Source organism: Drosophila takahashii, chromosome 3L (genome assembly GCF_030179915.1).
Source record: "Drosophila takahashii strain IR98-3 E-12201 chromosome 3L, DtakHiC1v2, whole genome shotgun sequence".
NCBI classification, from domain to species: domain Eukaryota; kingdom Metazoa; phylum Arthropoda; class Insecta; order Diptera; family Drosophilidae; genus Drosophila; species Drosophila takahashii.
Genome location: NC_091680.1, coordinates 27,116,514 through 27,133,911, shown reverse-complemented (window position 1 = coordinate 27,133,911; position 17,398 = coordinate 27,116,514). Strand labels below are relative to the sequence as shown.

The window sequence follows — 17,398 nt, the reverse complement described above, 5'->3', positions numbered from 1 at the left end:
CAAGCTACATCAACTGCCTGTTCTAACTACCAGATACATTGATTTCTATACCCTGTAAGGGGTCGAAGTATTTCTGCGAAACACGCTACAACCAAATATATTAAAGCTATTCAATAGAGTTATAATTTGTAAAATACGAAATAAATACTAGTGATCTACATCTCCAAGCGAGTAAATCAGTAAGAACAGTTATTATTCTCCCCATATGAAAAAAAACATAGATTGCTTTAAAAATATATTTTTTTGCTTTGACATTGTACGAATTGGTTACAATTGTTTTGGTTACAAATATTTAAATAATAGTTTGAATTTTTAGTTCCGGTTCGGACCGAACCGGAATCATCCTAAGCTAATAAACACTATTTCATTCCGTTTTTGCTGGATTTTGGTCTATGTACACGTAACACTTTAAGTTTCGCCTTGAGCTGCTTAAGCAATTGATTTTAAAAGTTCACAAATAAAAGAAATTTTACAAAAGTGTCAACTGTCTAGAAGTTAGAATAAACACTTTCGAAATAACACTTAAGTCTACAATGAATAGCCCTGAAACCGTTGATGGTCCACTCAAGCTTCTTATTCTTCTCTAGGTAGCTAGAGGTTACTAGCGGTGCTAGTGATTCCTCAGTGCCTCGTTAATGACACGCAGAATTTCAATTTGAAGTTCGGTAAAAGCCACCGGCTCCAGCTGAGCATTACGTATTTTCATGGCCACTGCCTTGAAAAACGCACCAATTTCATCATCCTCACCAGAATTGTGGCCATTGCTGGGAGGGAACTCCATGTGGTTGGGTTTGTTGGGCGTAATGGGCGCCGAGTGATAGCGAGAGGTGGAAGTGGAGCTGGGAGTAGTGGCAGCGTTTTGGTAACGAGGAGTAGTGGGAGTCTGAATCTCCAGTTTTTGATATTCACCAGTTGACTGTAGCTGCTGATGTTCCAGGCTGGTGGCTCCTTCGCTGAGCGTCTCCTGTTTGGTCATGGAACTGGTAACGCTTTGAACAGCCATGTACACGGGTCCGTCCTCGTAATCATAAGTCATTACATGCTGCTCTTGCTGCTGAGGAGTTTGCTCCGCCGCCGTTGTGGTTTCCATCTCCTCATCCTCGTCATCTTCTTCCTCATCATCATGATGTGCATCCCCATTGATGTAGTTCTCGATGTCCATGTCATCGTAGGTGGCCACACACAGCTCGCTGGCCTGTTGTTGCTGCTGATGCTCCTCCTGCTGATGCTGGGTGCTGGTGTGGTCTGCCTTGTGGGGTCCCGTCAAATGGGGCAGGGCGGGCATGTTCAGCTGAGAACTCGACGAAGATGATTCCAAAGTGCTCTGCTGCGTGGGCGGCGAGTGTGAGTGGACCATCTGCTCCTCCAGTTCTCTCACTGGGTCATTTTTGGGTAGCAACATACTGAGTTGCGCATCACTATCCCTGTAAGAAATAAATAATTTTTTTCAGTCTTGATCGACTAAGTATGCAATATTTAACGTGAACGGAGTCCCTCTTTTCTTATAAAAATCACAAAGCTCTCTTACAGCGTCTTTTGTTGTATGTACTTTTGCAGGAAACTGAGCGAGTCATAGTGCTTCCAACGCGAAGTGGCGTCTATGTGCATCAGTGTCCTTAGTCGCTTGTGCTCGCGTGCATATTGGTCCCTCAAAGCCTTCCACTTTAGCCGACACTGTTTTACTGAAATAGTTCATGCAAATTATTAGTATGGATGATTCCAGGTATTTATTTAGCACCTACCCGACTTCTTTAGCTTTCTGGCGATTTCCTCCCATACCTCCATCTTGAGCTTGGCATTGCGATAGTTTTCGTTGCCGTAGTTGTAGATCATATCCTCCTGCTGGATCAACGTAATCAGTTCTTTCTCGAAGTAGCTCTCCATGTTAAGAAAGGTGTGTATGGGATCGTCGTCCTCTTCCTCGGCATTTGTCGATTGATTGTGCGATGCGGAAGTAGTGGATACGGTCGAAGTTACTGTTGCTGCTGAGCCTGACTGATTGGCGGCATTCACGCAGTCCACTATTTCGTTGTAGAGCGTGTCCACCACAGTGGTTGGGTTGGCGTTTCCACACTGCACTATGATTGATGGAGTGGAACCGCCTCCCGCATCGGTCAGATAGTTCCAGTTGCTTTCCGGCTGCGTCTGCATTTGTTGCTGCTGCAAAACGGCTCCAATGTGGCTGGCCAGGAAAGTGGCTGCGGGCTTCTTATCGGCTGAACTTGATGAACTGAAGCTGCAGTTGTCCAGCAGCGTGGAAGCACTGGCATCTTCGATCTTAATGCTGCCGGAGAGGTTGAGGTTCTGGCTGCTGCTGTTGCTGCTGAAGGAAGTACTCAGGGGCAGCGATATGGGTGTTGTCGCAGAAGCAATGCCATTGGTATTCTGGCCAGATCTTCCCCTGTAACTGAGGAGTAGTGGGAAAATTAATGGTATTAATCGGCACAAATCATACAGGATTATTTGATCAGATTACTAAAGAAGAGAAAAATATTGGAGTGGCCTGCCCAACTTACTTCCTTGCCAGCGCATATGGACGCAGGAAGTCCAGCTCCTTGAAGTACTTCCACTTGACCGCTTTGGTACAGGCCTTGGCGCGTTTGAGTTCCCGGCAGTACTGGTCCCTCATGGCCTTCCACTTCGACTTGCACTGCACATCTGCGAAAGAGGAGGAGTGACATCTTTGGGTGGCCCATGGGCTGACGTCCACTCACCTGACCAGCCCACATTGCTGCCGATCTCCAGCCATTTCTCGTCCTTGGTCTTGGTGCTCCGGTAGTTGGGGTGCTTGGGGTTGTAGAGCGACTGCTCCTGGGAGACCAGCGAGATGAGGATCAGCTCCTTGGGAATGCTGACCACATTCTCGCCCAGACTCGCGTCTATGCTGAGATTCACGAGCTGCTGCTGCGGCTGCTGGTGCTCCTGCAGCTGGTTGGCACACGGCAGCGTCTCCATCGCGCTTCCTACTTTGCATCCATGCTGGCGGTGTGTTTACTTGGGTAATTTGTATAAATAAAAGCAGGGAAAACAAAAATGAGGTGACCGAACAGCTGAGAAATTAGAGGGGCCAGATTTGAGGCAGTCATATTGGAAAGAACACCTAAGGGTGCCAAACTGGTCACCCTAATTTGTTCAGTGTTGTAAAATAAGAATTTATATCCCTAAGTTGGCAGCCCGCATTATCGTTTAATTTTGATTTTTGGCGCCCAACAATTTACCTTAGTATATATTTGTCTTCAACGGCTAATCCAATTAGCTAATTGCATTACCGCTAGGAAAAAAAGAAAACATCATAACAAGCGGGCGAAACAAATTGTTTAAAGCTCAGTTTATTGTGCGACTCCGTGCGGCTGAAAACTATATCAATCGTCCTCGCAAGTATTGCTCGCGTCCTCCTTTAATTAATGCTTAATCATGCCAAAAATTGATGCCGAAACACAAAAACTTTACGACGAAATCAATGGCATGATACAGAAGTTTAAGGTGAATAATTACTTAGGATTTAACTTAAACTACTACCACATTACCAAAAAAAATAAATAAAAATAATAAAAAAGACCATTATTTCCTACAACAAAATTTGTATAACTTTGTATACTTATGTAAATTTAAAAAAGCCAACATTTTTACAAAACCAAAGTAGTGTACCAAACAGAAGGAACAAGGAAAAAATCAAAAAATAATTAAATCAAAACGCATCATCCCTTTAAACGTTTTATAAAGAAATGAATTAATCTTTAATAACTAATAGCTCTGGCAACCAGTTTCGTTTCGAATTAAAAATTCAATTCATTCTATTACCAGTAAAATGAACCTTCTTAAACAAAATCAGAACTCAGAACGTTCTTTACATTTAAATCTGGGAGCTCAACTTTGCTTTCTAAAAACACGGAGCTCAGATGTTTTAAAACTTTGGAAACAAGATGAAGAAAGGTTAAAAATGATCGAAAACATAATAAAACATTAAAATGTCTACTTATTTAGCATTTCGATGTATAATAATGTATATAATGTGACATAATCAGGAGTGGCATAGAAATCTCTTCGTGCGATATTCAAGAGCAATTCTTAGGTACACCAATATAAGTTCCATCCGAAGGGGTTCAAATTGGGATATTTTAAAAATAATTTATTAATCAAAGAAATCTCCACCACTATCTATTAGGATGATCAAAAATCTAAAGCTGATTGCACGTTGGCCGACAAATGCGGCGACATGGGGGATGTCACCAAGATTCGATTCTCGTCGAAGAAGATCCTCAAGGGCCACATCAACAAGGTAAACTCGGTGCATTTCGCAGGAGACTCGCGTCACTGCGTCACCGGATCTCTGGATGGCAAGCTGATTATTTGGGACACCTGGACCGCCAACAAGGTGCAGATCATCCCGTTGCGATCCGCCTGGGTGATGACGGTGGCCTTCTCGCCATCGGGCAACTTTGTGGCCTGCGGCGGAATGGACAACCAGTGCACCGTGTACGATGTGAACAACCGAGATGCCTCCGGAGTGGCCAAAATGGTCAAGGAGCTGATGGGCTACGAGGGATTCCTTAGTTCCTGTCGATTTCTGGATGACGGGCATCTGATCACCGGCTCGGGGGACATGAAAATGTGGGTTATCATAAATGTTAGCACAGAAGTCTTGAGCAATATATGTGAATATGATCTTCGGTAACAGCTGCCATTGGGATCTGGAGAAGGGCGTCAAGACGATGGATTTCAATGGACATGCTGGAGATATAGCTGGTCTATCGCTTTCGCCCGATATGAAGACTTATATCACTGGCTCTGTGGATAAAACTGCCAAGTTGTGGGATGTACGCGAAGAAGGCCACAAGCAGATGTTTTTCGGCCATGACATGGACGTGTCTTCCGTCTGTGTGAGTAAACATTATTCTTATATATAATGTCCAGTAACATAAAAGAACAGATTTATAAAAACAAAAGGAATTAACGTAAAGTCAACAAAACAAGCATCGAAGTCTTCTTTATCAAAGCCTTAAATTGATTCTAAATAGTGCGCGAATGACAGGTTTCTTCAATTGCAAAAATAAGGGCTGTAAGGATCGAAAGGCGTATTTTAGTCCGCTTAAATATTTTTTTAATTTGTGTCTTTAAGTCGTTGACACAACGATGTACATGGTTACCAAAAATATTGTCAAAACATTTTATTTACTTTATGCATCTGCATTTTCTCTACTCGCCAAAAGTGATTAATAACTTTTATAAAAAACTTTTTAAGTAAAAAGCAAATATAACTGTTCTATTTTTAAGTATTTCATATATCTATGGGACCAAAGAAGAATAAAATACCAAGAACTCGCGGTTCTTGTATGGTAATTTGTCCCTACTTTAAGTGATTTTGTATTTAAAGTTATTTTGGTCCTCAAATTAAAGAGTGAAATCTATTCGTTTCTCTCTAATAAAACGTCAGAAAAACATCGATGTTATAGATAAACATCGATGTTTGAAAAATATCAGAAGTATCGATAATATCGATACTGACATCGATAATTTTCAAGCTCTAGTTCTTAGAAGTTCTTAAAGTCTTTTAAATAATAATAGTTATTTGGAACTCATTTAATGCAAATCAAATAGTAAATAAATAAAATTTCTTGCAGGAAAAATGCGAACTAGTCTGAAAAACAACTAAGTTATATAACTAATATAACCAGAATTTGTCTGGATGCATTTGGACTACACAGGGTCTAGAAAATTTGTGCTAGTCGAAAAAATGAATAATACACAACTAGAGAAAAAGCAAGTTGTCTCGGACTGGTACCTTTCTGACAAAAAAAAACCTTACATATATTTAATTGGTAGAACAAAAGACAACTGGAATTTAACTAGTTGCGATTGAAACGCATATGATCCAAAAATGTTGCCTAGGGTGTAAATGTTTTGGGAAATTTAACACAAAACCAATCAAACTGAATAGGTTCTCGGTTTAATCCCCAGACTTTGTAAATTATTTTTTTGTTTGCTAGATGATGATTTAGTTTTATTTTGAACTTAGTTTAATCTGACCAAAGCAATATATATGTGAAATTAATTGAACTATGTCACACTAAAATTCTTAAACCTTGTTAGGGCATTACAAAATGTGATGCGTGTACGGCTTAACAGCTGTAACAGTAAATTGGTTAACAGCAACTAGTGAAAAACTGGTAACAAATAAATTAGTTGTTTCCGATGACAAGCATATGAAAAAGGGACCAGTTCGTTACAAGGGAATGGGCATAACTTGAACTAGTTAACCTTCCTGTCCCAACTAGTATTCTGCTGGTCCAAAACTGATTTCGTTTCCTGCAGGGTTATTGTAAAATTTATACCCGTTACGGTTCCTAGTTAGAATTATAACTTTAACTGAAATGCATTTATATTGCCAAGGAGGCCACGCCCACTCTGCCCACAGATTGCAAATTTAGCCAATAATGTAACTAAAGTTCAGTCACTTTTTTAATGTTTTTAACAAAGTTACGCTCTCTAGTTTAAATAATAATATTAAACCATACATACCGAAAAATTATTTCATATTAGAATGTGTGGTCTTTCTTTCACTATTTCAGTACCATCCAAGTGGCTACGGGTTTGCCTCCTGCTCGGAGGATCAAACAGCGCGAATGTACGACTTGAGGGCGGACCAGCAAATCGGGCTGTACGAGCCGCCCCAGAAGAACACGGGCTTCACTTCGTGCGGTGGGTTGTAGTTCCCCGTCTTAGTCGGTGCTCTTGGTCGCCTTGACTTTTGACAGGTTTTAATCTGATTTTGTGTCCCCATTAGCGCTATCGACCAGCGGACGCTACCTCATGTGCGGCGGCATTGAGGGCAACGTGCACTCGTGGGACACAATGAAGCAACGGCACACGGGTGGGTATTGGGTATTTTGTATTGGAAAGTGGGCATTGGGAACTGGGTATTTGGTATCCATTGCACTTTGCGGATTCCGCGATGTGGAATGGGGCTGGGTAGCCTCATGCTCAGACTGGCACTTGACTTACATCGATTTGTTGACTCTTCTTTCCACTTGGCATTCCTCCTTAGGCACACTGTCTGGTCACGAGAACCGCATCACTTGCATCAGCCTGTGCCCCAATGGCATGTGTCTATCGTCCACCAGTTGGGATCAGCAAGTGCGTCTGTGGCTCTAATCGGCTCCGATCCGGGTTCAATTTCGTCGAAAATTATACGTGCAGTTTGTTTGCAAACTCAAGTCGCATTACATTAACTCAGTTTACGAAATTTAGCTGATTATTTTGTTTCGGATCTGCAGAATTCTTTTATAATTGTGTAAAATTGCAAGCAAAGCGTGCGTATAATTATAATATTTAATTGCTTAATTAACTAACGAGAACGTAGCCTCCAGAATTTAGAAAGTGCAAATTGGAAGTGCGATAATAAAATGTATGAAGTAGTACTACCAAACCCAGCTGAATTTTAAATTATATTTTCAATGGGGAGAATAGTTATCTTTATCAATTAATATTCCCTTGACCCCCAATTAAAACACCATTGCAAATAAATTTTTTTATATATTTTTTATATTTTTCTTATAAAAAATACTTATACAATTACGAAGATATTTTTGCTGCTGCGATTTTTGGCGCTTGGTTTTGTTTGTTTGTGAAAATTGTCTTTGAGCTGGTCAAAGAAGCAGCGAAGTAAGTTAAAACAAATCACTTTTAAAATCAACAGAAAGATAGATATAAAGGAGAAGCATACAGATGTAGATGGATAGTGGAGTGGAAGAGAAAACAAGAGATGGAGTCGGAAAATAGAATTCACATAAATAATAGCGGAAAGAAACTGGTTTAGGATCACACAAGAAGCAAGAGGCAACAATTTGAGTATTTCTGTGGATGTTTCAACAAATTCTCGCTTGTACAGTTTGTTAGGGCTTTTCGTTGTTTAGTTTATCAGACTCTCGGTGGAACTACTGTGAGTTGTTCTCCTGTTTGGGAAGATGGAAGAATAGCGGCGCGGTCCCTAGACGGAGAAGCCGTCGCCGGTGGGATCGAGGATCCAGGGGTAGTTGTTGGGGCACTCCATGCACGTGAACAGCCGGAGGGTCTCGCCGGGCAGCTCCCTGGTGGTCAGCGGACACGCGTTGGGCAGCGAGCAGTAGGGCTGGCCCTTGACGTCGCACTTCTCCTTCCACTCCTGGAAATCGCGCAGCGAGTTCAGCTCGGTGGGGTTCTGCATCCACTGGATCACCTGCAGGTTGGTCACGAAGAACACGTCGTTGCGGCCCAGCATCTCCTCGATGAACTTGACCAGCTCGTCGCGGTACTCCTTCTTCGACTTGAGCCACGAGGCGTGGAAGTGGAGGCCCAGGGGCGCCCTGTTGCTGTTGTAGTGGCGGTTGAAGTTGTGGCGCAGCAGGCGGGCGAACTGGTCGCCGCTGGCCACGTTGGAGCACGAGTCGACCATGTGGCAACCGGGCAGCGACTCGTCGAAGGTGGGGTCATCGCGGCGGTCCAGCTCGTTCATCACCATCTCCCACACGGGGTGGCTTCGCGAGGGGCAGTTGTGGGCGTTGCCGTTGCACTTGTGCGGCATCCGGAAGTACAGGGTGTACGGCCAGATGGGCACGCGGCCCAGGGAGGCGGTGATGGAGGCGTCGTAGACGAAGAACTGGTCGGCCATCATCTCGAACTGCTTGTTGCCGCCCACGCGCAGGTAGGGAGCCCTCATGCCGATGATCGAGCCGTCGGTGATGTTGGCGAATCGCTCCACGATCAACCGGGAGCCGGCCATCTCCGCCAGCCAGTCGTCGTAGCTGCCGCCGGTCCAGTAGTTGGGGTCGTCCTTGTGCGTCAGCGAGAACACGGAGATCTCGTGGCCGCGACGGTGCAGATCCTGCACGGCCGAGTAGTTGGTGTACTTGTGCGACACGAAGAAGGTGCCCTTGATGGAGCAGCCGTTGGGGTTCTGCCGCTGGCCGTTGAAGATGTCCTCGTACAGGTCGATGTTGTCCACGTTGACGGCGCCGTTGAAGGTGATGGTGATCATCTGGGGCACCTGCTGGGGCTCAATGCCGCCGGGAATGCGGGTTCCGTCGGCCGAGCAGAAGCAATCGGGCAGGGCGCACTGCGTGGGATCGCATTCGGGGGCACGGTTGGGATCCTCATCGACGGCTGGAGATGGGACATAATTTCGGATTACTACTGGGGCCTCCTTTTACAATTTAGAATAGGTTGTAACATAATAATTGCATAAAACTTTACATAAAGTGATACAAATTCTTTAAATATTCACTTTTCGGATCTTTTGTGAAGTGTACGCTTAAATGTAGGCTACATATTTTTCAACAGCGCAGTAAGAGTACTACTCTACTTTCCAAAACAGAAGCCTCCAGAATGGGAGTAAAAGCAGGATATACTTACAGCAGGCGTTCTCGTCGGACTCGTCCTTGCAGTCGGACTTGCCGTTGCAGAAGAGCTCCTTGTCCAGGCACTCGCCGTCGCCGCAGGACAGCTTTCCCTCGGGACAGATGGGCTCATCCGTCTTCAGGATGGGCTTGGCCTTGCGGGGTTCTGTGGAAAGGAGGCTCCATTAGTGGGGGAATCTTTTGCGAGTGGTTAAGGCCGGTGGTGGTTAGTGACAACAAATGTCTAAATTTCGAAATGAGAAGTATTTACATGAGTGTGATGGGTTAGAACGGGTGGTGTTAGTTTCGAGCTGGGTTAGGGTTTGTTTCTTTCTTGGATCTACCAAAGTTCCGGAAGTCTAACATTGCTGACTACAGTATGTACAGGTGTTGGTTGGTTGTTTGGTTGTTTGGTTGGCCGACTTTGTCTGGCTAGTTGGTCGTCACACTTACTCTCTTTCTCGTCGCAATTGGTCACCTTGGCCTTCCAGTCGCAGGTCTGCTTGATCACGTCGAAGGCCAGACCCGAAGGACACTGAATTTCTTTCAAACCCGACTTGGTACATCTACAAAATAAAGTTCATGTTCTGATTTCGTATTGGCGTTGCTAGCTAAGAGAACTTTGGCACCGATTCGGGGGATTCTGGTTCGGGGGGTTTATGCAATGAATCGATCGATTTGATTTTAGTCGATTCGATTCGGGGCTTCCCCGGTTTTAGTGACACACAGAGAGAGACACACACACAGGGGGGTGAGAGACAGAGAGACATAGAGAGACAGAGAGATAGAGGGGGATGGATAGTAGGCTTAGGATCGTGGCTCTCGGGAAGTATCTTGAGCCGCAGGCATCCGCAGCGGATTGAACTGGGTGGCGTCACTTACTCTCGAGCACATCGCAAGACTTCACATTCGACTTCCAATCGCAAAGTTGGCGCAGAACATCGAATGCCAGGCCGCCGGCGCAGCGAATCGGCGCCAAACGCCATGTGCCATCTTCGCCGGCACTGTCGCACCTTTCGATACCGATACAAGAAGGTGCAAGAATACGTTTGTAGGTGTTGTGGGTGTTGGAGTGCGGGCTATCAGCTGTCTCAACTGGACGATCGGACAATCGGCTATTGCCTGGGGTTCGGCTTACCTGTACACCTCGCGGCAGTCGCCGTCGGTCTCCAGGCGGAAGTACTCGTCCGCGGGACGATCGGCGCACACCTCCTCGACGTCAACGCCCTCCAGTTTGTCCTGGCCATGTGCTATGGGGATTGGGAAGAGGTTGGATTAAAAAGGGATCGACGGGGGATCATTCAAGTCATATAGCCACGTTTGTTTAATTTTTAGCCAATACCAACATATTTCTAGTTCTAATTTTGGGGCATCTTGTATGTTTTAGTGCCTAAGGAATACCCCTTGATCAATACAAGCGGAACATAACCGCTTTTGGGCGGAATCGGATTATCGATCAGAGTAATGTGGACCTTCTTCAACCTAAACTCTGGTACATTCCTCGACAAATTAATCAAGTTTGTATAGGGTAGTGTATTCGGTCTCTAGAAATCATTTAAACTTAACTGAAGTCTAAGAAATCTGTACTCATGTTGGCAAAAAAGTAAATAATGCAGTATACACTTAATAATTTCGGATTTTTATCAATCTATATAATCACGTTTTCTTTGGTATCTCCGTGATGGGTCCAGATTTCTGTCGGGCTCAAATGAATTTTTTACATATAAAGCATCTGGTTGAATAAAAATGATTACATATTATCTTGCTATAAAAGTATTGATTATATATTCACAAAACTTGTTATTTACAAGTTTTTTGAAGTAATTTTTTTAAATTTATAATTACGAATTTTTATAGTCAGGGTAGTAGGAAAAGTCGGAAAATTTTTTTAAAAAGAAAGAGGTAAAAGCCGAACCACTGATTGCAATTGACCGGAGACACTACCTCAGAATGAAAATTAAGGTTTAAGAAGGTTTGGAAAAAAGTAGTTATTAAGATAAGGTATTCTTATTCTAAAATATACAAATAAAAAAAATATATTGTTTAATCTAACTGTAAGTCGTTGCTTTAACGCATTTGATTTTAATGCGATGGCAATGTTTCTTAGCCAACATTTTAATTGTCGGAACCCATCAATGGTATCTTTATGGGCGCCATTAATCATTGACGTTCTAAGAGTTAATCGGTGGATTGGACCATTATAATAGGCCGCACCTCATGGGTTAACCGTTAGCTTACTCCCAACACGAACGTCGCGACGTTCAACCGGTTTTGGCCGTTAGTGTGGAAATACGAGTACAACTTCTAGCCGACCATAACCACTCTCATTTTTGTTCATAACAGTTTTGTCTCCATCTCGTTCGGTTGAAATCGAAAGGGCAAACGAAAGCGGTACATCCCATTTATAGGCACAGATCCACATTTGTGCGGACGCGGCTTTTTGGCCACTGGGGAATGCTGGTGGATCGGATCGTATCGTATCGGATCCTATAAAATCGGTTTGTCATGTAAGGTGTCTGCCCAAACGGGTTTGTGCATTGGCTAACTGTTGGTTTTGTTGTTTCTGGTTATTGAAAACCCGTTTTCGGTTTAACATTAAAATGATATTGCATAAACGACGATGGCAAGCCAAAAAAAAATGAAAAAAAAAGTATGAAAACGGAACCGATGTCAGTCGTCTGGTTTTGTTCGTTTTCCTATGCTAATTTCGTTTGATGGCCAGCTCCGGTTTCGTCCTCATGCCACAGATTTTAATCTTTTTTCCGCCATCTCTTACATAATTGACTGAAGGATAAGTTTGATCGATTGCATGCCGCTAATGACTTGGCTCAACTGTGATTCAACATCATCGTACTTTTTCAAGTTTACTTGCCTTGGCCAACGACCGAGGCGAAGCCAAGTGGTTTGTTTTTATTTGTATTTCTCTTCGGCAGCCTTGCGAAAAGTGGCGAAGTTTCCACCGCCAAAGGTCAAATGCTTAACTCTAGGTACTAGGTACTAGGTGCTAAGTGCTAAGTGCTAAGTGCTAGGTGCTAGGTGCTAGGTGCAACCGCTTAAAGTACTCACCGACTGCCATGCAGAGGCACACAACGCTCAAAATTGGCCACCAACGCGCCATGATTGATTCCAGAGCTCTCTGCGGGCGGAAATCGAAAGGTTAGCAACACAAATCACAATGATCGCAGTACTTATTTATGGACGGTACATCGAGCAATGCACACAGGTAAAGAAACTTTGGAAAACTCTACTAACTTTTGCCCAGACTCTGAGTGGGAATGCTTGGATCGAATGGAAGTGGAGTGAACGGAGGCACTCTTCCAATACACAGCCACGCTTACACTAGGTGTTGGCCACCAGCAACGGGTTCTATTTATCAAGCCGAGGTGTCTTGGCCGGCTTTGGCGCCGTGGTGGATTCCGGCCAACCCACCACGGCGCTGCGCCGGCGCAAAAGCTTTCGAGGGGTGAAGCCGCCTGCGCGCCTTGTGGATCCCATTCCGAAATGCCAAGGTACGCAGGCGTATCGTCTCTCCGTTTTCTTCGATGTGTGAAGAAAGGTTAATTAGCATTTACAGGCGCAGGTGGGAGCGGGATCGGTCCGTATTTTACGATCGATTGTGCGGGGGATTTGATTTCGGTTTTGTTTTTGTCAGACGACTGCACCCCATGGGCTTGTTTACTCCGCTAGTTAGTCATCCGCTTAGACATAAATCAAATCCGAGTGCCCATCAATCTCTTTCTGCCGCCGACCCTGAATTTCCGAGTCTTTTGTTTGAACATCTGCGGCTTCGCTATATCTCGATTCTATCAAAACTATTATACGAAATCTCGATTTCGTAACTGTTTTTTTCTGTTTTGCTCTCCTCCTAAACTGTTTTCTTCTGCACGTTTATTGTCTAGTTGATTTTTATTTTCACCGAAACGAGCCGAGAATCCCAATGGGCCGAGGTGAGCACACCTGATGCATATTAAAAGGGGTTCGTTCGGTCGGGTCTCGAAGCTTCCCAGAGGCTCTGCAGCGATTATTTGTATGCCAATCGCAGCTGTCGCATAAAATTCTTGTTAACGTGGCTAAGACACTAAAAGGTTATTAAACCTCCAACGACTCGAGTGTTCCAGCAGAAGAGAGTCTTATTTCGAGTGTCGCTGAGTCACAGTGATTAAATTTGACTGCACTCCTGCCGAAGATCATGAGTTTTTTAATTAATGCCAAGCCGATGATGCCGTTGTTAACTGTTTTGTTACCCCCTTCTTTATTTTTCTTTTCATTTTTTTGCACTCCCCAGTTGCTGTTATGTAAAGCAGATAAAGGAGATGCAGGCGCAGCAACAACAAGGCGTTTTAAGGGCCGCATACCAGCCAACCTACCGACAGTCTGCTGCCTGTTATTCAATAACCCATCCAAAGTGGCTACCAAAACCCGTAAGTGTGAGCACAAAAAACGGCAACAAAGCGGAGCATGTTTGCGGATATAAAATTGTTGGGGACAACTTGCGTACACTTTTGTGTACGGTACACAAATCTCTGGGCTCCCTGTAACGGAACGGAGCATAAACAGAAAATACCAATATTTGTCTTATAAATAAAGCATTGGATAAGTATTAGTACTAATCAGAAGAGAAATATTATTCAGAAAATGAGTCTTGGGTATACTGAAAATAACCCATAGTGAAATACTTGTTGCTGTATAATATTACGAAAGTATGATTTTTAAGCTTGGATTTTTATTACCTTTTTAAATGTTTCTTAACACTAAAAATACGTTTTTGTACTTTTATTATTATGATTTCTTTTAACTTGAATCGGCTGGAAATCAGAATTAGGAATAATTAAACAATATTTAAAACCCAGACAAACATATTGATTAAAAAAATTTCCAGATGATTTGACACTGTATTTTTGTAAACTTGGTTTGGAAAGCTGCAAAGAGCCTAAAGATAATTTCGATTGCCAAGATAAATTGATCATGAGTATCATATCTGGCCCGTCAAGTATTTTCTTAATATTACCACTTTTGCTTTTATATCCAGACTGCTTCACTTAACCACAGATCACTTGAGCGACAGAATGGCCAACGGACAGACAGAAAACCCCCAGAGCAATGTCAATTAAGTTTTATTCGTGTCCGATCTAGAAGGAATCGAGTGGTGGCGTGTTAATGCAATTTATTCGAGTATTTCCAGTATATTGTCATACAGCACATTGCATAGTTATTTCCTGAACTTGAAAACGAGTTCTGTCATGTCGCAAAAGAGAACATAAGTCAAATGAGAATGCAGAAAGGCCAACATGGCGTATGAGTGTTTTTTATTTTTTGCAGCGGGTGTGCTTCGTGCAGTGGAAAATTCTCGGAATCGCAACTGATCACAATTATATTTTAATTGCCATTGGCCAATTGGGGTCCAACTGGAGTGCCGGCGGTGAAGGCTGCCAATTGGCACGAAGAAGCTGCAAAAAGCTGTTCACCTTCTTCTGCGCGAAATGCCGATTGCAGCATTTTCTTAGTTACAATTAATTTCAGCGCTCCGCTGGTGATATAATCCCTCAACCGCATCTCACCGAAAGCCAACAAAAACACTGATTATTATTATTACTTCTCGTCTTCTTCTTGCCGTTTAATCAACTGTTAAAACTGGTTTTTCAATTAGAGTGAAAATGTTGATGATATGATGGCACCCAAAGCGATGAGCAGATGAAGAGTGAAAATCGTTTTATTTTATCATCTTTTTTTCCATGGGTTTTACGGATTTACATAATTTAGTTGCCCTCGATTTTGTCGATATGTAGTTGTTGGCGCAGCCACCGTTGCGATTGTTATTGCCTTTGATTTGATTTAAATTTGTAAGCGTTTTAACCTTTTTTCGCAGCTGTTTGTGGCGTTGGAAAGGTCGTCCATTCGAGTTTTCAGAGTGAATGACACACTTTTGATTTGAAAAGAGCCAAACGCCAAAAGCTAATCCAAATCAGCAACGCCCATGGGCTTTTCCATAGTCCTTCGACCAATTAAAGCGAATTATTTTGCATACGAAATGAAAAGCCAAACATTTTAGTGTAGCCACCTGTCTACGCTTACGATTCAAACGAAACGATAAATAAATGTAGTTCTTTATAATTTTAGCCCCTTTGATTATGAGTCAGCTTAGTAATTTATTAATTAATCTTTAACTTTAGGTTATTATGTGCTTTGGGGCACTCATATTATAACGTAGATACAATGAGGATCGCTAAAGTCAAGTCCCTCAACTGGCAGTTATCCATTACTTTCAGAGTGTTAGAATTGAAGTGGGCGTTGCCGTCGACCCGTCGATGAAACAAATGCATTTCAGTTAGAATTATAGTTCAATCAAAACACAACCAACTTTTGATGCGCAGAAATCCCTAGAATCTGCATAAAAATGTAAAATTAAATGCCATAATGTATTAAAATGTCGGAAAACATTGGTATTTTGTATCTTAGAAATACTGTAGGTACAATGACCCTGGTACATACATAAGTTTAGATGATATGATTTTACTCAGGAGCAGGAAATATCATGGAAAAGTAGAAATGGTTTATAAATTTTGTTTGGTACTGTGTAGTCGCCAAAACACCTTTGATTTTTTAAATGTTTTTTTACACCTCGATTTTTACCTGAATTGCTGAACTTAAGGTATTATTGATTTCTGTGAATGCTCAGCTACAACAAATAAAATAGTTTTTCAAAGTTTACCGATGTAAAAAAAAAAATAAGCAAGACCATTAAAAATAAACATAGCCCAACTTAATAAATAATATACTTTTTTTACAACTTTTATTCAAGCCAACTAAAGGTGTTCTTGGAAAGAAGAATATTAAAAACTAATAAACGTAGAGAAAGAGTGTGTTTTAGAGGGGAAAAGAGAAATTGGTTTTTGTAAAAAGCACGCAAAGCGGAATTGTTAATGAAGGAAATGGTGGCCAAGACAATAAACCGAAGTCGAAGTTGAAGATGAGCCTGTAAGCCGTATGTAAAAGAAATGCATAACCATAAAAAATACCAAAACACGAGCTGCGTTGCATAACTCCGCGCCGCCCTTGCCCCTCCGAGTCTCCTTTCCGCTGGCTATATCTTCAGCTCCGATCCGCCGGGGAGCGTTTAATTTATGGCACGCCGAGAGCATCGAAGGCCTGCAGCAAATAACGGACTTTCTTTTTAGTTTGTCTTCAGTATATTGAATCCGATCTGTGCGAGTGTTTGCCTTTGACTTTCAATTTCCATTTCCACTTCCATTTGAAAACTCATCAGCTGCGATCTGTTTTTTAATTGCTTGGCGTTTGCATCTTCATCATTATGCAATTATTGTTTGTTTCGCCGACGGTGTCTTCAACTTTTCACAAATGGCCTGTCAAAAATTGCGATTTCTGGTGATCTGCTGATCACCTGACAGCTGCAGCGAAACGAATCACTTATCACACAACTGGAAGCTGATGACTTTGCCTTGCCGCATTGACGTCACCCTACCCACTGAATCAAAACGCCGATCCCAGAACAAGGAAGCATATTCGAGAATTAAGTATACGACCTGGCTAGCTGTGGCGTCAACTTGTCGAACAGTGGACTCAACCGCTTACAACATTGAAGAATGACAAACCTTTTCTAAAACCAACTTTAACTAGCAAAAAATATATGTTAGTTGCCAATCAGTTTTTGAACAAACCCAAGGCATTAAAAGTATGCAGTATTCTAAGTATGTATGTATATGCCAACGGCTTATTATAAGTTATAGCGCTCGTTTTTATTCTGATTGAAACCGGTTCGTAAAGCACGTTACTCTATATTTAAGTGTGCTTATTAATTTGAGATTCCTACAAACAGGATGAACTAATTAGTTTAATTTATGCATATTTCTATAACCGACAACTTCTAAGGGCCGGTTTCTCGAGTGCCGGCTAACATTTCTCGAACAGATAAAGTCCCTGCTAAGGCATTTTGGCTTTCTCGAGCATAAATGTGAGAGCTAACTTTGACAGGGACTCGGAGTCCCTGTTAAGCGTTTTCGACTCGATAG

General features: G+C 42.6%; 3 protein-coding genes across 4 annotated transcripts; 1 reads left to right on the top strand and 2 right to left on the bottom strand.

Annotated features, from left to right (window-relative positions):
• Positions 1–222: 222 nt before the first annotated feature.
• LOC108068974 (serine-rich adhesin for platelets) lies at positions 223–3,069 on the bottom strand. Of its 2 annotated transcripts, XM_017158867.3 has the most exons (6): positions 2,715–3,068; positions 2,517–2,658; positions 1,743–2,407; positions 1,529–1,682; positions 910–1,424; positions 223–839 (listed from the first exon to the last, which is right to left on the bottom strand). In XM_017158867.3, the coding sequence occupies exons 1-6, from the start codon at positions 2,953–2,955 to the stop codon at positions 703–705; spliced, it is 1,854 nt and encodes a 617-aa protein (XP_017014356.2). In that variant the 5' UTR covers positions 2,956–3,068; the 3' UTR covers positions 223–702. The 2 variants fall into 2 exon arrangements, with proteins under 2 accessions (XP_017014356.2, XP_017014355.2); XM_017158866.3 differs by having other exon boundaries at positions 223–1,424; positions 2,715–3,069.
• Positions 3,070–3,330: 261 nt separating this feature from the next.
• Positions 3,331–7,426, top strand: Gbeta76C (guanine nucleotide-binding protein subunit beta-2). Its single transcript, XM_017158851.3, has 6 exons — positions 3,331–3,483; positions 4,166–4,611; positions 4,679–4,880; positions 6,570–6,699; positions 6,785–6,871; positions 7,046–7,426. Exons 1-6 carry the CDS (start codon positions 3,415–3,417, stop codon positions 7,150–7,152), a joined length of 1,041 nt encoding a protein of 346 aa, XP_017014340.1. The 5' UTR covers positions 3,331–3,414; the 3' UTR covers positions 7,153–7,426.
• A 96-nt stretch (positions 7,427–7,522) lies between these two features.
• Positions 7,523–12,715, bottom strand: verm (LDLa and CE4_CDA_like_1 domain-containing protein vermiform). The gene is made up of 6 exons (XM_017158862.3): positions 12,624–12,715; positions 12,438–12,507; positions 10,510–10,621; positions 9,825–9,937; positions 9,388–9,537; positions 7,523–9,138 (listed from the first exon to the last, which is right to left on the bottom strand). The coding sequence occupies exons 2-6, from the start codon at positions 12,487–12,489 to the stop codon at positions 7,988–7,990; spliced, it is 1,578 nt and encodes a 525-aa protein (XP_017014351.1). The 5' UTR covers positions 12,490–12,507; positions 12,624–12,715; the 3' UTR covers positions 7,523–7,987.
• Positions 12,716–17,398: the final 4,683 nt, after the last annotated feature.